This window comes from Phaethon aethereus (genome assembly GCF_964289735.1).
Source record: "Phaethon aethereus genome assembly, chromosome: 7".
Taxonomy (NCBI): domain Eukaryota; kingdom Metazoa; phylum Chordata; class Aves; order Phaethontiformes; family Phaethontidae; genus Phaethon; species Phaethon aethereus.
In genome coordinates, this window is record NC_138583.1 from 4153430 (window position 1) to 4180422 (window position 26993).

The 26993-nt window shown below is 42.8% G+C and overlaps 1 protein-coding gene across 4 annotated transcripts; it reads left to right on the plus strand.

Annotated features, from left to right (window-relative positions):
- Window positions 1-223: 223 nt before the first annotated feature.
- On the plus strand, window positions 224-26993 carry P4HA1 (prolyl 4-hydroxylase subunit alpha 1; the record flags this gene model as incomplete). 4 transcript variants are annotated; one of them, XM_082002572.1, is made up of 14 exons in its annotated part: window positions 224-311; window positions 1191-1287; window positions 3833-3984; window positions 6350-6487; window positions 9236-9475; window positions 10698-10888; window positions 11434-11610; window positions 14326-14396; window positions 21699-21798; window positions 23271-23324; window positions 24977-25042; window positions 25543-25611; window positions 26306-26402; window positions 26923-26993. In XM_082002572.1, 14 exons carry the CDS (start codon window positions 224-226, stop codon window positions 26991-26993), a joined length of 1611 nt encoding a protein of 536 aa, XP_081858698.1. The 4 variants fall into 4 exon arrangements, with proteins under 4 accessions (XP_081858698.1, XP_081858697.1, XP_081858696.1 ...); XM_082002571.1 differs by lacking the exon at window positions 23271-23324 and adding an exon at window positions 23389-23442; XM_082002570.1 differs by lacking the exon at window positions 14326-14396 and adding an exon at window positions 15554-15624.

The window sequence follows — 26993 nt, forward strand, 5'->3', positions numbered from 1 at the left end:
TTTTCTTTTCCTACCACACAAAAGTATAAGAAAGTCTGCAGAAGGGCATCAGTTGTCTGTGAGAACTGCTCAAGCTTATCAAGATTCTACTACCTCAAGGACTCGTGACAGCCCCAAGAGAATAAGCTGCCTCTTTTGAAGGTAGAATCAACTCTCTGATGAATAGGGATTTTTTAACCTACTTTCTTTCATAGGTACGTGGTGAGGTGACAGCTATTGAACTATGGCATTCAACAAGATTTGGTATACTGTAGCCCTTGGACTTCTGCTGCCTTTTTCTTACGCCCATACGGACTTCTTCACTTCCATTGGTGAGACATGCTTTGGTGTATATGCTGCATAACCGAAAGAATTTCTTGATGGTTCTCAAAACTGATTCTGCAATGATATGTTAATGGCAAGCGGGGCTTTAATTGGTACAGAACTAAATCCACTTGCAAGTTCTTACAACTTGATTGACTTCCTTCTTTGGGAGAAACATGCTTTGAGTTAAGTCAGTTCAGTTAGTCTAATGACCCAGGCTAGGCTTTGTATTCTTATAGGTATTGACTTTTAAACAAAACTTTGGTGTGGACTGTTGCACATATGTAGAAGCAAGCAAAACAGCTGTTGAGGGTACCTAATGATACCAGCATGTCAGTGTTGGGTTCTGATGGCCTGTGACACAGCTGAAGATGTGAACTGTATCACTTCATGATGATCCCATTCAGCTGTCTCCTTGCAGGAAATGAAGCAAATATTAATTAATAACAGAGTCTGTTAGGAGACCTGTTGAAGTTATGCAAGTAATCTTAAAACACTGGATTAGTGTTGTATATCAAACCTGAAGTCTTTGTCTTAGCTTTGTCTTTATTTGCTCTACATTACATATGCTTAAATGAAAGATTACTCTGTCGCAACCTACTTCCTTTTCCAAATGAATCCTAAATTAGTTCTAATAATAAATATGTGATATTACATTAACTTCCATGGCAACAAGCTTGGTCCAACATGAGATTTTCTCCTTAAAAAAAAAAGGCAAGAGGCCTTACTGAAATACTCCTTCAGGACTATTTAAGCAAATGCAGAAGGACTTTGGGGAAGAAAGAGTTGTAGAGGGGAAGGAAGTAGAAGAGAGGAAGAACGCCTCTAATTTTCAGTTCTCAGTTTTCTTGTTTCTCTTTGTCTAACCAAACTCATTTGTTTTCTAGGTCATATGACAGACTTAATTAACACAGAAAAAGATCTGGTGGTGTCACTGAAAGATTACATCAAAGCAGAAGAAAGCAAGCTGGAACAGATCAAAAAGTAAGCAGCTTGTTTCATAATGCTAATAATTTGAGTCCACCCGTATGTAAAAAGTGCCTCCCAAGGCTGATTAAATTTGTGGAATTTTTCCTCTGAGGCAAAGCTTAAACTAGCAGCTTTTGTCGGGTTTTTGTCCTAAGTTATTATCTCCAAGCCACTGGTTTGTTTTATGCAGCTTTCTGATGATGAAATCTAATCCACCCACTTTCTGCATGATACCTTCACCTTGGGACTCCTGCTTGCATGTAATTCCCAAGGGGATGTAGTTCTTGGAATAACAGTCTGCTTAGTGGAAGCTAAAACCCAAGAAGTCTCCAAATGAGCATGAGAAGGACTGCAATGATACACTCTAAAGCTCTAAAAAGTGTTGGTGTGGCTGTATCAGTCGTGAGTGGCTAACCAATGAATAGTAATAACCCACTACAAGAGCAGAGTCTCTTTCTACATGCTATATTTAGATTTAGAAGTAAAATAAAGCAAAATAAAACTTCTTTACTGTGTTTGAAAATAACAGGAAACCTGACCATTGCCATTACTATGTTTCTCCGCTCTATAGGTGCGAGGACCAGAGCCCAATATGTCAGATTTTATCTGAGCTAGGAATAAAAATTTTTGTATCACTGAAAGGATGGTTTCCCAGCTTTCAAAAATGTGTATAAATCTGTCATGAGGATGTTTAAACACTTTTAGATAGATGCATTAATTTTATTTTAGCCTTTGTGTATTACATCCTGTCATCCAGGAAGAAAGATACTTCTGTGGGACTGTATTTTTAGCACTTAAAATACAGAGTTGGAACTGCTCACAGGTTTGGAATGTTATAAATGTATATTCTTTATAGCTACAAATTAAGATGGGAGCATGCCAACATCCAAAAATGTGTAGATGTGGCTTATGATACAAGCATCACAACTCTGCTCTTATTATAATAGAGGTGCTTGCTGTCAGGTCAGAAAAGTTAAAATGACTGTCACGGAGAGATAGAAGAACCTGGAAAAAAATGCCAGCATTGTCTGAGTTTGTTGGGCTCTGTACTTTGGCTAAAGGATATCGGTAGCTTGTGTTGACTTAAATTCAGTGCAAGTTGGTAATTCACTGAAATGCGGAGGATGGCTCGCACCTTGTGGGTGGCTTGTGGTGGAGGTTTTTGTGAAGCAGAAAATACTTGAAAGGCATGTTGGCCTTGTGGTTGTGGCTCATGATTGTGGTGACTTTCAGATACCCATTAAGTTTGATAGTCATGCAGTGGGAAATGTACGCTGTATTTGACCGCGTACAATGTGAATGCACAATGTGTTGAACCTAGTTTCTTCAGTCTTCAGCCTGCTAGAAGCTGGAGCGGGTCCATGGGAGCACTTAGGGCGCTCCATTTGGGAAGGAACCCCATCAGTCACTTTGCTGCTGGCAAGAACCCAGGCAGGGGCTGTCAGAGCATAGGAAAACAACTAAAGACACTGTGGGAAGAGTGAATGCAAACAAGTGTCACCTTTAACAGTTGTAAATATATACTCATCTCAGGTAAAGCGGGCAAACTTAATTCTAGCGTGTCGAATTCTGCAACAAGCTGAATGCTGGCTCGTGTCCAGAGTTCCCTCCAGGCTACAGATTTTGTATTTGTTTTATATTGGCATTGATGTTTGGTATTCTCTGTGGGGTGTGGCTTTTTTAATATTAATTTATCCTGTTTTCAGGGTGTTGTTACACATCTTCATGTTCTAGATCTGTGTTGTTTTGGATAGAGAGGGGAAGTTTGGTTATTTTGCAGGCATGTAGTAGCACAGCGCAGGTGCTTATGGCAGGAGTGATGTGCTTGCTGCCTTGAGACTGGAGCAGGCTCCCTGGATGTTTCCATTAAAATGACAAATGAACAACAATAGCTGTTGAAAGGTGTGCTTGTTTCAGAGTGCACTGGAGTTGTGAGTGACTTTATGTCCCTGGCAGAGTTAAAGAGGTTTGTGGAGTCAGAGCTGTAGCACCAGAAAGTCGATAAGGACTCGTCATTTGGGAGCATGAGAAAGACATCTTTCTTAATACAGGCTTAGAGTATGGAAGGTAGTTTTGTGGTGGGAGGCATAGGGCTTGTCATGGATCTAAGAGTGTGTGTCTAAAATTATTGGAGACAAGCGTTCTGTATTTGAACTACCTTTTTGTAAACTTTAGAAAAAAGTGCATTTAAAAATAAAAAAGCAAAAATGTGGGTAAAGCTTTGTTTTTGATTAGTCCCGCATGAAAACTGATAGTGGATCTGCTGGCATACTGCATTTGGTGTTTGTAGGAAGGCGTTCGTTCAGCGGTGTTCCAACAGAGACTGTAAGAGCAACACAAGATTTAGGCTGCAGCTCAGGAAGATTTAAAAAAAAAAAAAAAAGGGGGGGGGTGGGAATAAAAAAGCCCCTTTTGTTCCTTCCAGGAGAGTTTTATATATAGATAACCTAAAAGTTGGTTTTTTTATTAGCAAAGACTGTTGAGTAGCTTGAAATTGTTTTTTATAGTGCATTGGCAGACTTTTACAAGAGACTTTAATGAATGTATATTTTTACTGTAGGTGGGCAGAGAAATTGGATCAGCTGACAGATACTGCTACGAAAGACCCGGAGGGCTTTTTGGGACACCCTGTAAATGCATTCAAGTTGATGAAACGGCTTAACACAGAGTGGGGTGAGCTGGAGAGCCTGGTTCTGAAGGACATGTCAGATGGTAAGTGTGCCTGTAGTGAGAACAAGGACCACATTATAATTGCCTTTACTTGACTACGTCTTTCCCATGTCGTGGATTGAGTTAGACTTGTAAGTCTGCTTTTGAGGGGCCCTCATAGAAAATAATCCTAGAAGACCTGCCATTTTGCTCTCAGTGTGCTATAATTTGAGCTTAAGAAAAACTGGGGAAAACTGTTATGTTTAAACTGAATAACCTCCTTGGATGCTTTAAATTTTGCAGGGGATCAGGACTTGCTTCATGTACTTTCCTCCTTCTTGCAAACTAGTGTATGAGGAAATTTCATCTCTTAAGTGTTATAACTCCACTGAACAGAAAAAAGGGAACGAAACCCTTCTGAGTACAAGACATGTGGGGGCTGTCTTTGAGTGTGGTCAAGTGCTATTGCTGCTGATAATGCCCAGAGTTGTTAAGGCGTGATGGTTCAAAACCTGAATGTTGGCAGAGCCTGAGCGTTTGTGGAACTGAACTGAATTAGTGTAGCAACCAAGTGCTTTGCTGTCTCTTTTTCTCTGTGAGAGTGAAAGCTCTTCAGCAGGGAACTGGACACAGAATAGTTGACTTTTAGTAGCAAGGAAGCCAGGACGATTATATTTGACCTGTGAGAATCCATCTCAACAACTAACTAATACGAGGTGTAGGTTTGTAGTACAAAAAGATAAAAAAATGGAGCTTTCAAAAAAGACCCAGGGTTAGTCTGTGATAAGGATTCAGCACATTCAGCTTCCTGCGTGTTGCTGTGAGTGACTGAATATGCCAACAGAAAAGGTTCTTCACCTGCTAGCCAAAAATCTGGACCAGTGCATCTTAAGCCTGTCATCTGAATTAAAAAAAAAAAAAAAAAGAAGAAAAAAGTGGACTGTTTTGTTTTAAGAAAATTGGCAGGAAAAAGGAAAATACTGGGGGAAGTATAGTGCAGCAGAAGAAAGGATGGAAGGGAGTGAAAGGATATGGTATCTTTTTAAAGGAGGAACACCTTTCCATAAAATGATAGTGTTATCAGGTCTGAATAGTTAAAAAGAACTACTAAAGTGTGGCAAAAATGACGAATTTGGCCAGTTCGTTGTTTTTTGGATGGTTTTGCAGCTGAGCGTTGCATACTATACTTTGTCTGCTTTTGGTCATGCTGCTTAGTTTTCTGCTGGTGGATATTAGATGAACTTAACAAACATCATATTGTCCCTGTAAAGCTTGTTGTGCTTCTAGATCTTGGGACAAAAGAGTTTGTTGAGTAGAAAAGTTACTTTTCCGAAAACGCCAGTTCAAACTGAGGCCCTCATGGTGGACTTTGATGCCGTTCCTTTTGGTGGCTGGGTGTACCAGGATGCTGGTTCTGCCCTCCTGGCTTTCTGGACTTCTGTTTCCCTCATCAGCGTAAACAGCCCAACAGCTTCTTGACTGTGCAGAAGCAGGAGGGGAAAAATAGCATCAGTTCTCCCACTGAAGAGGGGGTAATGCACGAGCTCCGCAGCAGGGCCCTTCAAGTAATAGCAATAGCAGTGGGGGTGTGTGCGTTCACCAGAGAGGAGCAGGAACCTTTCATAACAGGGGAGATGATTACATGAGACTCTAATGACTGGGGAACAGTTCCTAGACGGAATATTTTTTGACTTTACAAAACCTGCTTTTCTTTTGTTCCATAAACATCACCCTGATGCTTCTTCAAAAAGCCTTTAAACCCTCAAGTTTTTCTCTTTGATTGTTCCTTTGCTTTCTTCTCACAAAAAAAAAAAACCCTAACTATTCAACATGGATCTTGAGAAAACTTGTTAACTTAGTGCGTTTCTCCAATTTTCTATGAAAATATGTTAATGTCCACAGAAAGCAGGTTCATAAGTGGCTGCTTAGTTGCCTCAAGTCTTGTCAAAAGCTGTTTGCAGTTAGACATCACCATTTTTGTTTTTCATCTTCTTATTGACCATACTTAATCAATGCACTGCTATTCTTAGCGCTTTTTGGTTTTTTCCTCTTCAAAATTATTTGTAAATTCCATGTTATTAAATGAAAAGCCTTTCGAAGGTGGATTGAGTGGAATGGTTGCGAAAAGTACCAATATATTATCTGTGATGTTCTCCATGTGGGGGTGGTCTTTTTGTTCCATGTAACTTTTTTTTTTTTTAACCTGTTAAGACAAAAATAGTTTCTGCCTGAAACCAACAGGATACTCCTGTCCTTCAGAAACAAGCTTACGGCATTTGTTGGTGCTCTGCAGGGCTAATAGCTCTTCCTGACTTATAAATGGCCTTTCCTGAAACGCTAGCTTTCCCTGGAGTAGGGAGACATTTCATGCATAGTGTTTACAGAATTCCTGGGACAAAGGAGGCCAAGTGTTTCCCTGTCTTCCCAGGCTTTATCTCCAATATGACTATCCAGCGGCAGTTTTTCCCCAATGATGAAGATCAGACTGGTGCAGCAAAAGCCCTCTTGCGGCTTCAAGATACGTATAATCTGGATACAGACACCCTCTCCAGAGGGAATCTTCCAGGTAAGTGTCATTGATGTTATTTTCAGAAGACACTGTGGACTTTTACTAAGTATGCTGTTTACGGATAATTTGGCTCTGTTCCACCTGTAACTGCATAGTGTGAAGGTAACAATAGGGTAACATTTGCTTTGGCTAATAATTAATGAAAAGTAGCAGGATGTGGGTTGTTGAACATAGGTTGACGTAGGTGTGAGTTTTAATTCTGCCACACCTCAAGAGAGAGAAACCTGTTGCTTCAGGCTGTGCTGGTGAAGAGGAACGCAGGAAGAGCTGACCCGCTCTGGCATGCTGTCTGGTCTGTTCCTATGGAGGTTCTCTTGGAAGCTACATCTATGTGGCTTCCCTGCTGGTGGGCTTGCTTTTGCCAGCGCGCTGCCTAAGTGCACGTGGATAAAACACACTGCACAGAACGCAAGTTTTGTTCTGAATTGAGACTATCCTTTGTCCTGTCATCCTCCTCACTCTGCTGACATGCTCATTTCCGCTTGTGCTGGATCCAAAAAATTTCTCTTTAGTTGAAGTCTGCAATCTTTCTTCTAGTTATGCCAAGATAATTTAGTGTTAATAGTTTTTAATGAAAAATCAATAGCAATGAAATCTTGCTTGGGTGGGCATTATTTTCTTTGTGTTGAAGTAGTTGTGCGCTGGCAGATACCTAGTTTTATTGCACAATGTAATGCATTTTAACAGAACAGTTCTATCATTTATTATCTCCTTCCCTCCCATGGCTAAGATGGGCCTTTCAGATTGGGAGTGACTTAAGTTTCTTTATACGCACCATGAAGTTTAAGCTCAAACTAAAAAAACAAAAGACAGAGCACATACACAGACTTGAGCTTTATGTGGCATTACCTGAGGTAATCTTTAGTAGGTTTAAGACGTGCTTCCTTCTTTTTAGAAGACACTTTCTCTGCTGAGTTTTCCTTGTTTTCTCTGTTTGAAAATAGTACTGTGCTAACTGGCAAAAAATCAACTCTGTACAATCCATCTGTGTTTTTGCAAGCATTCATTGTGGTCAGATGCCTAATAAAATTAAGGGTAATTGGCTTTATGTGTTATGATGTATAACCTTGCTTTTGGGTTTAGTTCAAGACTGCCTCAAAGACCTACAGATTCATTCTAGTGCAATAAGAAGTTCGTTACTGTTTTCTTAAAACAGCAGAAAAGTATGAGGCGAAGTGTTTGGGGTGGACTAGATTATTGCTGCTTCTGAAGCAATAAGCTGTCTGGACTGTGTGTAATGAAGTGTAAGTAAGGAAGTGTTTGGTCAAGCATTGGAACAGGCTGCCCAGGGAGGTGGTGGAGTTGCCATCTCTGGAAGTGTTCAAAAAACGTGTGGATGTGGCACTTCAGGACATGGTGGCACTGGATTAATGGTTGGACTTGATGATCTTGAAGGTCCTTTCCAACCTTAGGGATTCTGTGATTCTGTAATTGCAGAACGTGAAAGTTCTAGAGTGTAAAAGAGAGCAGGTTGGTCTCTTCAGAGCTCCAGAGAGCAACATCCCATGCAGTCACTTGTTTGTGCTCCTCGTCTTCCTTCCCAAGGGAATTTCTGTTTGGCCAAGTCACCAAGTTTTGATCAGAATCTTAACTACTGTCATATAGCTTATTAATTAACTCTTTCTGGCATTATAGGCTGGGCTGTTTCTTTATATTAATTATCAAGCCAATTTGATGATTGCTGTCTTAAGCACCCTTTTAGGAGTTGCCTTTTCATGTGTGGGTGTTACGTTGCTTCTAAATGTACCAGGCTATGGCTCTGCAAGCCGTTACCCGTTCCAGAGGATTGCTCTGTCTGAGAGCACTCTACCACCGCCGCACCCACTTCCCCAATCTTCATGTTATTGTAGAGTTTGCAGCTTCAGGCTCAGAAAACTGAAATTGCTGGCCATCAGAGGATGGACCGCAAGGTGTTTAATTAGTGAGACGAAACAAAGTTGTTCTGTGGGATACTGCTTTTTGTGGACTCTCTTCAGCTATTTAACCTCTTAAGGCATGTCTTCGGCAGAAGAATTCCCCTGTTGCAACGCAGCTGTGGGAGCTGCTGTTAGACGTTCCGGATGTATTAGGATGTAATCAGGAACGTAATTTTAGCTGTAAAACTGGCAGGTCCTATTTCCTTTTTACAAGATTAAATTTGGTTTTTCATTGGGCCTTAATTTACAGTGGCAAAAATAGGAATCTGTAATTTGCTTACTAGTGCTTTAATCTTTCAGAGGTCTCTTCAAGTGGTTCTAAAAATGACTGACTTCAAAAAATCTTGAGCAGCTGGGAATTCACTGACTGATTTTTTTTTTTTTTTTTTTTTCCCCCCCCCTCCCCTGCTAAGTTGTCGCTAACAAGATGTGCTTCAATAATGTTTTGAAAGTGATAATACAATGTCTTTGGAAAGAGATTTCTGAAACTTCGTATTTGACTTACTATTGCTCTTGCTCAAAGTGTTTGGGGTTTTGAAGAACGAAGTTTTACTTCATTTTTCCACTAATGGTAAAGACATTTAGCTAGTTGCTGGCGTTCTGGCAACGGAAAGCTGCATCTAACCGCCTATGTGTTCTGCCAAGGACTTACAGGCTGTAGATACTTAAACTGAGGCTTCAACAAATAGCCACCACAGAAGGGGTATGTTGAAGACCGCAACGTGAACAGAAATAAACTGTGCTGTGAAGAATAAGAAATAACTGAATGCGACCTTGAAGACAGGTTCAGAATTCTGTGTAAATTCCATTTGGTTTGTTTTAAATACAGGTGTGAAGCACAAATCCTTTTTAACAGCTGAAGATTGCTTTGAGCTGGGAAGGATTGCATACACTGAAGCTGACTACTACCACACAGAGCTCTGGATGGAGCAAGCTCTGAAACAGTTGGATGAGGGTGAAGTGTCTTCTGCAGATAAGGTCTACATTCTGGACTACCTGAGTTATGCTGTGTATCAGCAGGGGGATCTGGGCAAAGCCATGACGCTCACCAAACGCCTTCTGGAGCTGGGTATGTGAAAGAGATCCGCAGCTCAGCAGGATCTAGCTCTGTGATTGAGCAGGTGATAGCTCTGGATTTGTATTGATGAGTGCAGTCTTACCGATATTCGCACTTGTCTGTGCGTTTTGAAATGGATTATTACTGATATTTCCATTAACTTCTTGGTATAGCTTCCAGGAAAATCAGACTTGTATCACCGTAAATCATATTTTGCTACTGGTTTAATGGGCAATTACATTCTAAACTACTGTGTCACAAAGTGTCATGGTTAAGGATTGCTCCTTTCCATTGAAGTGTTTCGTGCCTCCTGTCACGGTTGGCTTCTAACCATCTACCCATCTTGGTTGTTACACCCTGAAATTTGGTTGTCTTACCGTGTCTTACTTTCCTCTGTTGAGATTACTTCCCCTTAGGTATAGGCAAGAACAAAATTAATGAATGTGAAACTAAATTGGCAATACCAAAATCTCTGCAGGTCATTTAAATGCAAAGTCAGCATACTTGAGATGAAAAACTTGGAAAAATAAGAAACACAGAACACAACACAGCGAGCTAAGACTCTGTCCGTTTTATGAAATACGAAAAGTGTTTATGCTTCTGTAAACACCCCACTGATTGACTGTGTAAAGGATGCTGTGGGAAGTTGAGAACTAAACCTAATCCAGTAAAGGCTAGTGAGAACCATTGTTAATGAACTGAAGCAAATTCTGCAAGTTTAATGATCTGTTAGAAGCTTTGTCACTGGAAGTCTTAATTCCTGCTATGTTTAGGCAGGAATTAGGGCAGTGTTTAGGTTTAAGGCCAGTCATGCTGTCCCAGCTCTCTCCCCGTCCCATTCCCTTGTCTCTCCCTCTCTGGTCAGATTGGCTGGAAAGGCCAAACCCTTTTTCTTAGTGCTTGGACCCCTGTGCGTACTGAGGATCCGGGTCTCGCAGTAAGCAGTTTCTTTACTGTGAACGAGTTGAGCTTAGCTCCGAGAGCGCAACGTGTATTTTCCTGCAGATGAGTGAGGATATGTGCATGTTGCAGGCTAGCATCACTCCCAGCTTAGCTTGGCGTTCTAACTATCCTGTGAATGCTCTCAAACCAGAGTAGATGTTTCTAATTTCTATTTGAGAAACAGTAGTATGCATCTGTTTCCTTCTTTTTTTTTTTGTAAATAGCCTCTTCTGGATAATTCTTTGCAATTTGGAAACTTGCCAGTGATGCTTGTTTCTTTCTTTGTCAATAGATCCTGAACATCAAAGAGCAAACGGGAACATGAAATATTTTGAGTACATCATGGCTAAAGAAAAAGAAGCAAATAAGTCCAGCACGGATTCAGAAGACCAGATGGAGAAGGAAACTGAGGTTAAGAAAAAGGATTACCTGCCCGAGAGAAGGAAGTATGAAATGCTGTGCCGTGGGGAGGGTCTCAAAATGGTAAAGTGGAGTAGACTGTTTTCAACTGTATGAAACCAACCGTAACAAAACAATGTCAAGAATTTCTGCATGGTGTGAAAGCAGGGAAGTTGTTATAGCAGTTGGCTGAGTGTGTAGAACTGAGGATTAGCGTGTGTTGGATTTCTTCCCCGTTTCGGTCTGTCCAGTAGAAAAAAAGTAATGCTGCCACAGGCACTGCTGACTAACTTGAATGCGCTACATATTTGTAATTAATTGCATAAGGATGCTGGAAGTTTAGATTTATGTACGGAATTGAATGGGAGTGTTGTTTCAGTGATAAAATTATTTTTAATAGGACTGTGTAAAGTACTGCTTGGTGTGCAGTATTACAGGGTAACGTTAATGTGGTGAAAGTACTAATTTCTCAAACTTAAAAGCATCTCTTTAATGTGTAACATAATAACATTAAGGTAAGGAAAGTGAATTGTTCCTGTCTCTTGTTCTCAGGAGATCTTCTGTTTCTTTCAAGATGTTAATGTCCTAGGGAAGTTCTCTGATTATCTCTTGCTCCACTTTGCTTTCAGACTCCACGGAGACAAAAAAGACTCTTCTGCCGCTACTATGACGGAAACAGGAATCCTAGGTACATACTGGGCCCTGTCAAACAGGAAGATGAGTGGGACAAACCTCGAATTGTTCGCTTCCTTGACATCATCTCCGATGAAGAGATCGAAACCGTGAAAGAACTAGCAAAGCCAAGGGTAAATGCCTCATTCTTCTTTGCCTTTCGGAATCTTAAATTCCGTGTGTAGTTTTCTGTGTGAGTGTGTGTGATTCTGTCTCCTTTTGAATGCTGACGTGCGCACAGTGGGCTCACACGTGGCTTTTCTCACCACTCTTGGTGGTGTACTCTTGAAGGAGACAGTGGGGAAGCTGGAAACCCTGTGTAACTAAGAGAGCCAGGTTGCAGCAGTGCAGCATTGTCAGGCTCTGCCAGCAGACACAAGTTCACTGCCCGCAGTTTTAGGTGAGGAGGAGAATGTTCTAGGACAGAAAACAAACGTTGTGCAGCTGGGTTGCCTTGAAGTATACCTGCCATCTGTTTTTTGTTCTGTTTTCTGTTGTTGTTTTTTTTCTTTTCTAATTCTGTATTTGCCAAAGTTGTGACAGGGAGACGAGTGCTGTGGTCCTGGAATGCCGCACGATCGTATAGACAAGAATGAACGGTTGTATTCTCCAGTCAGTATAAAACTGACTTCTGTCTCCCAGGCTTTGCAGTTACTTGCAGACGAAAGAGCTTTAACAAGGCAGTACTTAATGGCTGGTACTCAGCTTTTTAGTCACAATTCCAGCTCATCAAATCCTATTTCAGAAGCTGGATCCCAAGGTTCATGTTTCTGAATCCAGAATATTCCAGGGCAGCTCAACACTCAAACAGGAGTGTCCAAGACAAAACAGAAAGCCTTCTGCACCCAGTTGGTGTGACTCTGCATCTCAAGGTGTGCGTCAAAGATGTAGTTAGTTAAACTGATTTATGTTTTTCCGTGAGTTACCAGTTAACTTCTAGAATAAGATTTAAACTTGGGGAAATACAATTTTCCTGCTTGCTTGCTTTGTTTATAGCCTAAATGGCTTTTAGTCCAGGGAGAGCTGAGCAAATGACAATTAGGGGAGTAAGTGCATTAAGTATAGGACAAAAGGTTAGCTCGGTCTGCTGCGAAGTAAACCAGCTTTGGGTTATACGTGGGCACGTGGAGGATGAGGCTGTCCTTGGCCACTGCACTGAGTACTGCGTAGCCTAAAGGTGATATTAAAGCTTCCTAAAGACTGATGCGCTGTATTTCTGAGGTAACGTTATGAACTGTGGGCAAGAACTACAAGCAGTTCTCCTCGCTCACCTGTAAAACATCTCTTCCTGCTCTCCTGTCAGGCAGCCCTGCTGCAGGGCTAAAAATCAGAGCTCCGGTTGTTTGTCTGTTGATGATTAAGCCCCTTTGCTGCTGCAAAAGCTCTGGCATTATGTCTGTGGAATATAACTGAACCACTTCTTTATGGAGTAGAAATAAGTCTTAGCACTGAAAATAAAAACCTGTATGGATCTTGGAAGTGTGGCTATTTTAACTTCTAAACTTGCAGAGAGAATTGTTTTCCTATCAAATGTTTGGCTTGTGGTAAAGGCTTGCAGATTCATTACTGCAGAAGCATCTGTATGCTGTTAGCGTTCCACGTATTTCCTACGGCCGAGGCCTTGCGGGGCTCAGTAACGAGTGTAGCAAGAGGATTGTGTTTTTTAAGACTGAAAGGTTCATCTCCCTTCTTCCCAATGCTGGGGCAGTTACCATCGCCGCCTCTCGGAGGACAGCGCTGTCTAATCTATGCCCAGCTTCTGCTGCTCTGGTGGCATGAGCTGCTGGGATGAAGCCTTATTATTCGGCTTTGGGAGTCTCGCCGGAATCATAGTCAGTGCCTTGATTCTTATATGCGTCTGCATGGGATGAGAGGAGGGGCAGCATGTCAAGAGTTCCCAGTACATGTTCTTGTTAGTAGGCATGGAGAGGCCTTGATTTCCCTAGTTTATTTTAACAGTAGAAAAATACTACTTCTAATTGGTGTAGGACTTGGTAGGCCATTTTGTGCCTAGAGTGCCAAAATGTGGAACTTCTTCCAAAATTTGGGCTCTGCAACTGCAGCTTTCCAGTCACGAGTGATGGAGAACGTCTGATGGTTACACAAGCGAGGTTAAAAGGCACGCGTAAAGTTCCAAGTCAGAGTCTGAACGAAGGGCATCAAGTAAACGGAGCACAGCAGAGGGAAAGGAAGGCCTGGAACCAAGAGTTGTTGCTCTGTGTAGCGTAGGAATACAATGTAAATGCGTCCATGGGCTAAGCAATTAGTTTGTGTTGGCAGTCGGCGTTAAAGGAGTTCAGCGCTGCTTTTGGTATAGAAAGTATCAGAAGGGTAGGACTTTATTCCTCTTTTGCTTATACAGTATGGCAGCACTGCCTGGATTCAGTTTGACTGTAAAACTCATCGTACATGCACAGGACAGAGTGCTAACAAAGGACCAATTGTGCACATGCCGTAACGTTGTGCCGCTTCCAGCAGTTGTTGCAGTATGAAGGAATCGAAAGCTTATAGTTTACTTTATTCAGATGGCTGTTCTTCCTGCTACAGAAATGGAAACGTTCCCTCCTGGAAAACTCGATCTTCTCTAATGCTCTGTTTAAAAAAGCAAACAAAAAACCCCCAACCCTTAAAGAACTCTCTTTTAGTAAAATTGGAGATTCCCTCTCCTTCCCTATCACTGCTTTATGAATTTCCACCCCCTCCATAAAAGGAAAACCACCGCAAAAGGTGAACGGGGGTGGCTTGCGTGGCGGCTTGCGTGACATTTCCCCTTAGGCTTCTGAATGGTCGGATTGCTGTGATGCAGTATGTGCTTTGTAATGCAACTATTCTGATGGTTCGCTTCACAGCTGAGGCGAGCCACCATTTCAAACCCCATAACGGGAGCCTTGGAGACGGCACATTACAGAATTAGCAAAAGGTAAGAGAGCTCTATGCCAGATGTTTTGGGCCTGTAATGAGTGTGTAGATTCTGCTCATTATGGGGAAAAAAGAGGTGGTCTAAAAAGACAACTTTGGCTTTGTAGTCCACCGCTTTATTACATGCAGATCTGTAACAGGCTGTTACTGCTGAGTTTCTCAGTCTTTTCCTTCAGCCGGAAGTTCCGGGGGCGTATTTTGGTTTCTTTTTTGTCCCCTTTTCTTTTTTTTTTCTGGTCACCTTCTCAGTGTGTGTTCTCAAAGGATGAGCTGTACAAGAAGCAGGTCTCTACAATCAGTGTGAAAAATATGTGATGCTACAAAACCTTCAGTAGAATCTAGATTATTATATTTTTTCTGTATTCCCTTCCCCTTGCTCTTCTCACCAACCAAAAATTGTCCTCCCTTTCCTTGTAAAATCTAGCCGATAGCTTGAAGTGCCTTTACACGTGTAAGGGATGCTGTAAGTTGTTACCATGCGTGACCGCTGGAGTGACGTGCAAGACACGCGTTCGTGAGTCACACAGTGCTTCATTGTTCGAGATAATCCCGTTCTCCTGTCTGGGTTCTTCTACCTCCTGCTGACACAAATCTGGCAGAAGGCAAGCTCGTTTTCACTGGGCTCTTGGTTCTTTCCAGCTTGTCAGTTATTAAGTACTACAGGTCTTGAATGTAGCTCATGTCTTCCAAAATTGGCTGGCTCTAAAAGAAACCACCTGCCTCCTGCCCGCCACCCGCCCCCCCCCCCGGTTTTAGTAGTGGTGATTAAAGATGGGTCACCATCCTTTAGTGTTGGGACACCTCCTGTCAGCGTTAAGCCAAAATTCTGAAAGGAGTTAAACTTCTGGGTGAAGAGGAATTGTCTGTGAAACTCAGCATCGTAAATTATTTGCAGAAAGTCTCTAGTTTAAAACACAAAAAAAGAAAAGAAAAAAGAAAAAAAGGAGGAAAAAAGTGAAAGGACAATCTAACCAAATTTTTCCAACCAATTTGTTTTGATTCGGACATGGCAGCTACGGCTTCTGTTGCCCTTCTAACATTGCTAATTTAAGAGCATTGCATACCATCCAGACCAATCGGAACCCTTTCAAACACCTGTGGCTTGGCAAAAAAGCAGCCTGCTAGGTGGGTAAGCCCTTGTCCTTTCTCTTTTTGTAGCTGAGCCGTGCTACTGTTCATGACCCTGAGACTGGGAAACTGACCACAGCACATTACAGAGTCTCTAAGAGGTAAGGGGAACGAACGTCTTCCAGAGGTATACCCACTCCGAGGAAGTCTGTTCTGGGACTGTACTGCTTCGTCTCTAAACGTGGGGCAAATAAGGATTTTGCATAACTCTCATATTCTTAGTCTCTCTGTAGAAGAAAGAGAATGGCCTAAAGCGAACTGAGCTGTCCTCTAACAAAGCCAGCTGTCTGCTGAGATAGAAAGTAGCTCTGTATGTTAGGGGTAGCTGAGACAGAAGTGCCCTCTTTTGCTTAGCATGGCTGTTCTTGTGAGTACTAACGTACTAAAAGGTTAGCACCGCGCGGGGTTCTGCTTACACTAACAGCGGAAAAGGCTGCCTGCGTAGCTCACCTCTGCCACTGAACTTCGGTTACTGGTACTTGCTGCTTAAAACTAGGCACTGATGAGCTGCTGTAATTTGTGGGAATAGTGCAAATTAAGCTAGTTGATAATTTTAAAGAATTCCCTTGGTTTAAATGCTTGAAAAGTGTTGCTGCTTTAATAGAAAACCAGTGCTCTTTCAGCTTCTTTTGAACCAAAAAACCAAAATTTAGAGTAGCTAGTAGCTTAAGGGTTTTTATTTAGCTATGAATGTCTTTAAAAAGCTAAAAGTGCTGCAGAATACTGGATCACGAGAAGTTGATTGACTCAGGAATGATTGTAACTCTCACGGAAACTAGAAAACCATTCTAGCTGAAGTCTGATCCTTAAAGCCACGCTTGTTACAAGTAGCGGCAAGTTGAAGACCGCCTTGCACCTTCAGCAGCACGCAGGTCTACGTACTCAGGAGAGCGCGTGCAGGTAGTGCGAGTCCTTTGGAAACTCTCTGCTGAGCTCTTACATGCTTGCTCCTTAAAACTGCCTCCATAGGCCCCCCCCTCCATAGCGGCTTCAGGAACATGCATCTTCCCGTTTGACATGTGTTGCACTGAATTTTCATTTTTTGTTTTTTAATTTTAAAGTCTGTCCATGTCTTCTCTACCTTGGTTGTCTGTGACTGTGTATTTTAAAGAAAGCATTTATTCAGTCTCGGGATTTGTCCTCTGTGACACAGACCGCTCTGGGGCATTTACTGAAGAAACTCATTAATCCTTTTGAACATACCCTCAAGATTTGATGTGCTAATAATAGGAATTAGAGACGGTGACCAGATTGCTAATTGAAATTGAGATGCATAATTGGCCTCTATTTAAACAGACAATCCTTAGTAAGAGGAGTTTTTATTTAGAGTTTTGATTTTTCATTACCGGAAAGTGTTATGCCTTGACACTACTGCAGATGCCATAGTGCTCAGCAAAAAATAGTACCAGGCAACACATGTCATTAAAAGCCGATTCCCTCCTGAATGTGTGCAGCTGACAGCACAGCCAGATCCCGTTTGCCATCACTTCTTCATTGGCTTCGTGACATGACAAAATCCCTGTTTCTCCTAGGGCTTTACTCTGGAATTAACTGTGTGTTGTACCTTGCCTAGGGACTCTCTGATAAAGCAGAAGGGCAGCCGTTGTCTGCGAAGTGCTGCTGCCTCCTTGGTGTGGTGTGCTGCCAGCCTGGAATAGAGCCTCATGCCTTGTCCCTGGTGAATGAGACCCTTAAACGTTTAAAGGTTTGATGCTCAAAAAGGTGGTGGCACGTTGGGACGGCCTTTCAACGTACCGAAGGAAGTCACTGAATTAAATCAGATTTTACTGAGCAAAGATTTTGAATTCCACATCTCGCTGGGAACTGGAATTGCAAAGAAACATACAAGTAAACGGGGCGCAGCGCATCGCGAAGTTGTGAAGACGATTTTTTGAGGGTGGAGGAGGGACTCCCCTTCTCATGCTTCCCGTTGCCTTTGCCTTCCCCTATGTGCAGATTGTCGAGGATGTATGTACTTTAAACGAGAACTTGACACCTAAATCTACAGTAGAGGCAAAAGCTACCCCCAAAAGCCCAGACCCCAAGCCAGGCTGCTTTAGAAGGATCATGTTATTAACGCTAGATCACTGACCTTCTCTTCCAGAACCTCTGGTAGAAATGTCTTTCTCTTGGAGCTGTTTGAGCTGCTCTGGAGTCCAGATGAATCATTGCTCCTGAAAACCAAAAAATGCTTGCTTTATTTTTTTAATAGATGACTGCTTTCCCCCTTCAAACATTCTTTCCTAGCGAATGCGCTTCTAAATTACAGCATTCCTTTCGCTGAGAGGACTACTGTTCGCTCTGCAGTACGTGGCAAGCTCTATAAAGGGGGCACCTCGCCAGCAGTTCGAGGAGCACCATCGAGCCGTGCTGTGTGCAGTACCAGAGCAAACTCGGCCACTCTGACACGGCTTTGAAACAAGCTGCCTTTTTTCCCCCCTGCTTTCCTTCCAGCAGCCAGTCGGAGCTTGTAGCATATGATGATAAAGTTTCCACTTCAGGAATACCAGTCTGTGCGTTCATTCACACCCTGTTGCCACTCTACCAATACTTTTTACATACCAAGTACATTTTAGAAAAATTTTAAACATCAGTGCTAGTATTTTGTGTGACCAACGACCGTTTGAAAAGCAGCGTTGAAATACTCTGGCGCAGTGCTGGTGTAGCTGTGGCTAAGGACGTGGCCTTTGTAATGTCTGGTACCGGACTGACTAGCGCAGTTGGAAACGAGCTTTGGGGCACATAAGGCCCTTGTATGTCACGGTCAGGTAAAGCTGGACAGTCAGCAGGTTTTCTCCTAAAATACTGCTTAGTCTAAATTTACTTCTGCATATAAATCTTGTGGTATTAAAAGTCTCTAAGATACAGAATTTTAAGGGGCGGTGGGGAGGAAATGTAATCACCACTAGCTGTTTGTAATGAATATAAAAGTTGTTAAAGGCCAGATCTCAGCTTGAAGAAGAAGAAATTAAGGAATTCAGCACTCTATTGAAACACTTTCAGTTGCTGTACCATCCTAGCTTAGTTCATGGGTGTCTTTATACCAAGCCAAGTGGGACGCCCTAATGCTATTTGCTTTGTAGTCTGGCAGTTCCGGCTTACGGAAATACCAAATCTTCCAGAAAGTAAAGTCACCCATGTCTTAAACGGCCTTGCTTAATGACTTCCCAAGAGATAAGCTTGTCCCTTTCTGTTAGTAAGTTTTCTGCTTGTGGTGGAGTCACAAGTGTCAGCCAGTTAAAAATATGACAGAATGTTGTTCATGCAAGTTAATGTGTCAGATGAACAACTTAATTAGCAAATGTACATTGAAGAATAGAGCTGTGTGCATTTACTGCATCATGCTGAACCTTGGACTATGAAATAAGTTTGCTGAGTACACTTTTAAGGCTGTTAATTCTGCATCACATATGCCACTGGTGAGGGAACCCCCCTTGGTTTTTTTGGTTTTTTTTTTTCTGATAGACAAGGGCAGGAAAAGAGAGTCCTTTTTGTGAAGGAATACCTGCTGTAAACAGTCTTAAGCTGGGCACACGCTTACTTTGATGTCAGCAAAGGACCAAGGCCGAGACTAGCAACAGGAGAGGACAGTGTAGGAGAGCTCGGTACGCTGCAAGGCCTGAGGTAACAGAAGGCCCTTGTGCTGCCTAAACACGCAGGCACAGAGACCTCTGAGGCTGAGCAGTGGGCGCAGGGCTCCGCAGGCCCTCCTGAGCCCCCTGCCCTTGCTGGAGCATGTTTCCTGATGCTTACACGGTTAAATCACGCCGTAACTCTTCACAGGAAACTATTCAGAACTACAGCCCCCTCCCCTTAAGTCTTGCTCAGCAACCAGCAGACAGCCTGGCACTTGAAATAGGGTTTCGGTTCCTGATTTCCTCCACCTTTCATAGAGTTTCTTTGTATCCTTGGGCAATTAATTTTCTTTCTAAAATACGTATAGTACTTCTACTTCGTGAAAGCGTATAGTATTCTCCCTGTTGAAATAGTCAAAGCATTCATTGCAATTCTAAATAACCAATACAGTAAGAATGCTTGGGGTTGGTTTTTTTGGGTGGGGTTTTTTTTTTCCTCTTTGTTAAGGCCTTTGTGGTAGACTGGACAGAGGTGGCTAGAGCCTTGCGCTGTGGAGGCTCGATGGCCTTGCCCGAGGGCTGTGTTGGGGTTTTTCTTGTGTAGTAGGTTAGGGTGGCTTGTGAGTGTTACCTTGTTCAACGTGGCTGCGTAGCATGTGGCTGCATAGCTGCTTTTCTTTTGGGAAGCGCTTCATAGAAGTGGTCTTTGTGTTCTCCTGACTCCAAGGAGGTTGCGTTATAACACTTCCTTATACTAACATTGTGCAGAAGTGGGTGACTCTTTGTATGTGTTTGTGCAAGTCTGTCTTGAGAAATCTTACTTCTTTTACCTATGGTTTATTTGTCACTTTAAAAGAATGCTCGTAGAGATTCTGTAACCTGTGTCAGTGCCTTGTGTCACGTGTCATGCTACTGTTCCTCCTGTGCAAAGTGTTTTGGTATGTATTTTTTTTTAATACAAATTTGATACTAAAGAAAACAACCTTGATTTAGTATAGCCGTGAAAGTTCATTTGAGTAGAAAAATACTACGCCGTACTTGGCGGCTGGGCTCTGGGCATAGGTATTTCTGTACAACCATCTTGTAAAAGCAGCAGGAAGCACTGATGAGCCCAAAAAGCTGAGGCAGATGCTAGAAAAAAGGTAGAGCTAGCTGCCTCCGTCTGTCTTCCTGCAAAAAGGGGAAAAAACAGGGCCCCCATGATCAATATTACCATCCGCATTAGCCACTAGTAGAGGACTGCCAAGGTAAATAGAGAAGAGGACCAGGTAGGTAGTGAGCACGCCAAGAGAGGGAAGAGAGGAGCAGGTACAATGAAGGGGCACCGGCTAGAATGGCATGAGGAAAGCAGTAAGAACAACAAGCAGCGTGTGAGCAGATGAGTGGTTTTAAAAAGAAAAAAAGACGACTGAATAGATGAAATGTCTTGTGTTGTGTTTTTGGGGTTTTTTTTTTTCCCCAAAAAGAACAGAACTTTTACTTTATAAAGAGATGAAATGCGTGTGTTTTGCTTCCATATAAGCAACTGGATGTGTTCACGGCCAGTAAGGGTCCAGTAGGGATGTACTAAGGCTGCGCCCTTTTCTGCCAAACACCGCTGTTCCGGGTATGCGGCTGCTTTTGGATGACATCGCCGCTTCCCAGTTGTGCGGCTTTCAAAAAGGAGCAGCCGCTTGGAGTAGAAAATGCTACGCTGGGTCTGGGCAAAGGCAGCGATTCTCCTCTAGAACCGCTCCTCCACTTGTTCATACCTTCCTCTGCCGACTCGTTTGCCAACTATTTTAAAAACAGTAATTCTAGCTGAAAAGTTCTAATTTTCAGTAGGAGGCAGACATTTTGAAGATGCCTTTGGAACTGTGAGGCTGCCCTTTCACGTTTATATTTAAAAAACCCCTAAATTGTGCGTTGGTTTCCCCACCCCCCCTTAAAAATCATTGTGTACCTGAAACAGGTGCTAAATACCAAATTTGTAATAGGCCATTTTGGTAGAAATAGTTGAACAGGGAAGATAGTAAAGAATGTTATGTGTTATTTACTTGTTTTTGTAACGATTTTTTAGTATCGCTGCACAGGTAAGTAATGTGAAAGGACAGATGACGGTGCGCTCGCCTGTAAGCGCGTTGCGTTATGTGGAAGAGCTGAGTTACAATCACGTAGACTCTGCGTACGCTACATTGCCTCACCTTTTCCTTTCCCAAGTGTTGCTTCAAAACGCATCGAAGGCGGGGTCTAAATTAGCTCTTTGGAATGGGTAAGAGCAAAACTGTTTTGTGCCTGCTTTAGAGAACAGCTTGAAGGAAATTTCACTGTTTGGAGTGTTTTCTTCAGTCACGTAGTAGGCCAGTATGGGAATGGAGGCCTTCTAGTTTTAGAGCTTCCTTAAACCAGCGCCGTGTGTGTTCTTTCTAGAAAACATGTTTACCGAATGCAGGCCTTCATAATGCCCTGGAAGTATTTCTGATTGTCCTACTAAATTCTTGAAAAGTATGAAAAAAATACTCTCAAGTCCAAAGTAATTGCAAATGTTGCATCTGTTCTGCTAGCTTACTGCCTACTACTACTGTATTTTATTAATCTTTCTTCCCCCCCCCTCCACATAGTGCTTGGTTGTCTGGATACGAAAGCCCCGTGGTATCGCGCATTAACACGAGGATACAGGACCTAACAGGACTTGATGTCTCCACAGCAGAGGAGCTACAGGTAAACCGTCAGGGACAAGCACAGTGCTGAACAGCGATGGGTATTGCATCTCGCATGGCTTCGTGTGCAGTGCCGTGCACGCGTTGGTGAGGTGGCCGCGAAAAGCTCCTTCAACCCAGGGGCAGCTAATTTGATGGCCGGTTTGATTCCAGGCCTTGGGAAGAATGAGTGGGTTTTTTACGGGGAGGACGAAACAAAGTTGTCCTTGCAGAGTAGCACTCGCTTTAGTGTGAAATGGCTTTCTGTTGCCAGAGGGAAACAGTAGTAACTGAGACTGCTGCTCTTTGTTGAAGTGGATGTGTAGTTTGTTTATACTAATAAAACCGAGTTTCATTGCTGCAGGGTCAAATTCTGCTGCTGTGGTGATAGTTTAGCTGCTTGGCTGATACTTAAGGAGAGGGGGAAGAGAATGGCTGTGTAGATTTGCCACCCCACCCTTGGTCCTAGAAGGCCAATGCTGTGCCTGGTGTCTCTGTAATGTGGGAGAGACTGGCTGTATGTGCACCTTGGGTAAATTTTATTTTAGAAGTCCTTGCTTTTATTCATTTGCATGAGGAGGCTTTTACATGAACAGCTGCCTCACAGATTCTGAGAAGGTGTTAGTACCTTGAAAGCAGGACACCTAGAACATGGTTCCCAAGAGCTGTTGTGCTGCTGTGCTACTCCATCAAGACTCCTGATGATAAAATGCCCAGCATCTGGTTGACAATTGAATACATAGAAGAGGTGGGAAAAAAAAATGGAATCATCAAAAAGGACAGTGGATCCTCTTTATTGACCTAGAGATCAAAAAGTGATTTAAACTTGAATGATGGCCTATTTGAAGAGAATATAACCTGGAAAGTTTCTATAGAAGAAAAGTATTTTTCTACCCTGGGAGAGTAGTGTGTTTCTTGCCCAGCATCCACTGCATCTTGCAGTGCCAGCCCTGGGTGTGCTGCTGCTCTTGTAGCCAAACATCTTGGGGCTCCTTGGAGCCTGGGGCTGTCCAGGCTGGCAGAAGTTTCGTGGTCAGGTTCTGTGACCCGAAAGTCATTAGATCAGACAGCAGTGAGCCCTTAGAAATGGGAGCACATCCCTATGGTTTGGCTGGGGGTGGACAGAAGAGCTTTTGGGGAAGGCTGACCCTGGGGAAGGGAAAAGGGAAGGTCCAGCTGCAGCTTTGCTGGGAGCTGGTGTCAGGTTGAGAAGGGCAAGGGCAGGCTGCTGAAGGGCTGAGACCCTCAAGCGCAGAGTCAGGTTCTGGCTCTGTGCTGCCAAGGGGCCTGGGCAAGGTCAGAGCTATCTGCATCAGCCCAGCGGGGCTTTGCTGCGTACGGTACCGTTTAGCTGGGAGGGACCTGTCATGTCCTGGGGCCTGATTTTTAAACTTCATCTGTGAAAGGTTGGTAGGTGATAGTCAAATTCTTGCCCTTTCTTGTCTGGATAAAATACTGCTTTACTAGATTTTTATGCTTCTCCTTTCACTGTAGGTAGCCAACTACGGAGTAGGAGGCCAGTATGAGCCTCATTTTGATTTTGGAAGGGTAAGTCCTGTTTTGTGTCTCCACCTCTTTCTTCTTCACAAGCACTGTGTGTTCTCTTTTTCAGGTGGCAAATTATGGAGTGGGTGGACAGTATGAACCCCACTTTGACTTTGCACGGGCAAGTAAAGAGATGGAGGAGAGATAGTCACCCGGTGAAGCCTGGGCCTCGTGGCTGTGGCACCGTTTTTATTCTCTAATGGGCATTAGATTGTGCAGCTCTTCAACTTCTCTAATCTACGTTAGTGGAGAAAGCCCTCTAAAGCACCAGCTGAACTGATAAACATTTTGGGCATTACAGAGTAATGAGGTTTTTCTGCAAAAATATACTTTATAAAAAAAAGAGTCTATTCTAAGGAGATGATGGATAGTTCTTAACAGAGCAAAGGGCATTAGCTTCTAAACTCAAGGAAACATCTAGAAATATTCTTTGAGTTTTGCTTGAAATCACTGAAGGATGGACAGCTAAACGGTACAAAACCTCAGCGTATGTTCTGTGCTCCTGATAGGTGTGGGAGCTCAATGCCCTCTTCTATGGGAAAAGCATTGTAGGCAGCGTAGGAAAAACTCGCATCGTGGCTTACTCGATAGGCCTGCGATGCGGAGAGGGAACCTCTGTCCCTAGAGCCGAGACACAGGTCTCTTGCATGCTGTTGAAGAAAACCTGAAAAGACAAAGTGCTCTGGTAGTGTAGTGGACCTGCTCAGTGCTAGCACAGTGCTGAAACTGGAGGAAGCCTCCCAAGGTCTTCTTGTCTCCCTGTCTGTATTTTTGTGAAGTGATTTAAATTCCCAACCTCTTTCTATTCCAGCTTAAACTGCAGACTGCTGGAAATAATGCTGCTGAATTCAGTTGGTTATTTATTGGGCATACTTATGTGTGATTTAACACCTTCAGCTTAACCTTACCCTGTGAATCCAAGCCACCCAACCATTAATCAGAATCCCTGCTCTGTAAACACATGCCCAAAACAGCATTGCAAATGATTAACAGTTTTTGTTCGGAAATGCATGGGTTAATTAATTGCTGGAGTAATGATTACCAAAATTTTAGTGCCCACAAATTGTGGTCACAGGGCGTGGGCTGTGAGGTGTGACACCATTGAGATGCTTTTCCTTATTGCAAAATCAAGTGATAAAACCCCCTTCGTTACCCAAATGCATCTCCCGGCTCCTTTGCTGGCCGGTTACAAGCTCCTGCACTCAGGACGGCCAGAGCCGGGACAGGGGACTCGAGGCATGCTCGGAGCCAGCGAGCTCTGCTCTCAGTGCGCTTCCCAGTGAGCCCAGGACCCACGAGCTGCCCTTGCTCATGCTCATCTGTGCTAAGGACAAGAGGGGATAAGTGAGTGTAATTAAATAATTATGTTTGTGGCTGTGAAGAGGATTTATATACTTGTTTTCAGACAGTAGAGTTGTTCTTACCCATTAGCAATTTGGGCTTATGCCTTCGCTGTCCTACAGAATTTTAAAATGCCTGGTTTATTTAAATTAATGGATACACTCATATTGCGTTCTCCCCTCCTTCCAAATGGAGGGGTTGAATTAATTTTTCTGTATGACTCTCGCTGCTGCTGGCTCTGCAGCTGTATGTCATTGGCTCCTCTCAATAATCCAAATGAAATGCTTATTAAATCTGCTTGCTTTTATTCACAGAAAGATGAGCCAGATGCTTTTAAGGAATTGGGAACAGGCAACAGAATTGCTACTTGGTTGTTTTATGTAAGTGATATATTTCTCTCAGGTGCTAGTGCCAAAAATACCCATCACTGCATATTATTCTATACGGTTGAAGGCTTTCATTACATTTTTTTATGTAAGAGACTTGCAAATGAAGGCAGCCACTAACTTAGCGGTCACACGTACAGGGTATCTTCTTACCCCTAAGTAATGGTTCTTCCCCGTGCCCTTAAGAGGATGTGTTTTTCCTCAAAGGTGAGCGTCAGCTTAAATGATTTGACTGTCTCTCTTCATTTCTATAGCTGCAGGGGTATTTATAGCGTGCTCTTTGCCAAAACATTTGAGCGTGTAACGTTCAGGGACAAGGCTGGCTGTCGCGCTTTGAACAACGTGGGTGGGTTTCAAGCCTTAGTTAAGGCTGTTGATCACACAGCCTTTGCTCGCTAACTGGGAGGTAGAAATTAAGTTGTTCAGTAACCTAATTCTGTTTTATTAAAACGTGACGGCTTGCAACTTACCTGCGCCTCTCCCCACCTTTCCAGATGAGCGATGTGTCAGCAGGGGGAGCTACTGTCTTTCCTGAAGTAGGAGCCAGCGTTTGGCCTAAAAAGGTAAGCGGGGGTTTTTATCCAGTGTAACCGCTCCTCTCTCCCCCTGCTCAAAACTATAACCCGTGTATAAACGGTTAAAAAGCAGCTTTAAAATGAATTGCTCTAAAGAAGATTAGAGCACAGAGCTACTTACAATTAAGTGAAGTGACTGGAGTGGTAACAGTGATTCCGAGGGCCTCAGATGTTCCACATGCTAATGCAAAGTTACATTTTTTTGGACTTGACTGCTTCTAATGCTTACACTTTGCAAAACATTACAATATTTCAAAACACATTTTGAAAATGCTCAAATCTGTCAGTAGGTTTAGTCTTGAGGCAGCCGCAGGGCATTCTCCCTGAAACTGTGCTCCTGCTACGGTTTGTCCCTCAGAAGGGTCAGGAATATAAGGTCTGTCTTTGCTGGGCTGCTGCTCATTTTTAGTAAATTATCTTGCTTTCTAAAACTGGTTGGAGTTGAACGAAATTGGCTGAGAGTTTAAAAAAAAAAAAAGTTAACAGACAAGTATATACACACAGAATGAGGCAAAGGAGAGTCATTCCATAGGAAAGCAAACATCAGAATAGGGAAAAGAACTGTCAGTGTAAAAGGAGCATCTGAAGTACAAATACACATACCTTTGCCTTGGCCTTAAGTTGGTGTGAAAGCAGGTGTCGCACAGAGCAAAGCGCTGAGGGTTTGCACTGTGTTTTCCAGGGAACAGCTGTATTCTGGTACAACCTCTTTCCAAGCGGAGAAGGAGATTACAGCACGCGGCATGCGGCCTGCCCAGTACTAGTTGGAAACAAATGGGGTAAGTTCCCCTCACGCTGTTCGTGCTGCCCGTGACCTGCTCTGGTGCTTTGTCAGTGGGTTATCTTGGGTTTCTTTTTCCTCTAGACTTCATGGTGGAATAAAAAGCGGCCAGCAATTAGGTCCTTTACAACATAGATTTCTGTCTATCTGCTTTAAATCTACATATTATATATGCTACTATATATATAACCTGATGTAGATGGAGAGATGATGATATATTATAATTATAGATCTAATATATAATCATATGTAATATAAAATTATATGTACTATATAATTTCTATTATATATATATGAAATACAAGTAATACTAAATCTACTTTAATAGTCTTTTGTAGCTGGGCAGCTCTTGGATTTATTAAATTAACTGTACATTTGTGTGTGCATGTATTAAAATACCTTAGAAAAATTAAGATAATCCTGTGCTTAACTGAAAGCTGGCCAAGCGCCTGTATGTAGCTTAAACAGAAGCACGGGCTCACCAGGTGCAGTGATCAAGTACCTTTATGTCATTGCAGTATCCAATAAATGGCTCCACGAGCGGGGACAGGAATTCCGAAGGCCGTGCACTTTATCGGAGCTGGAATGA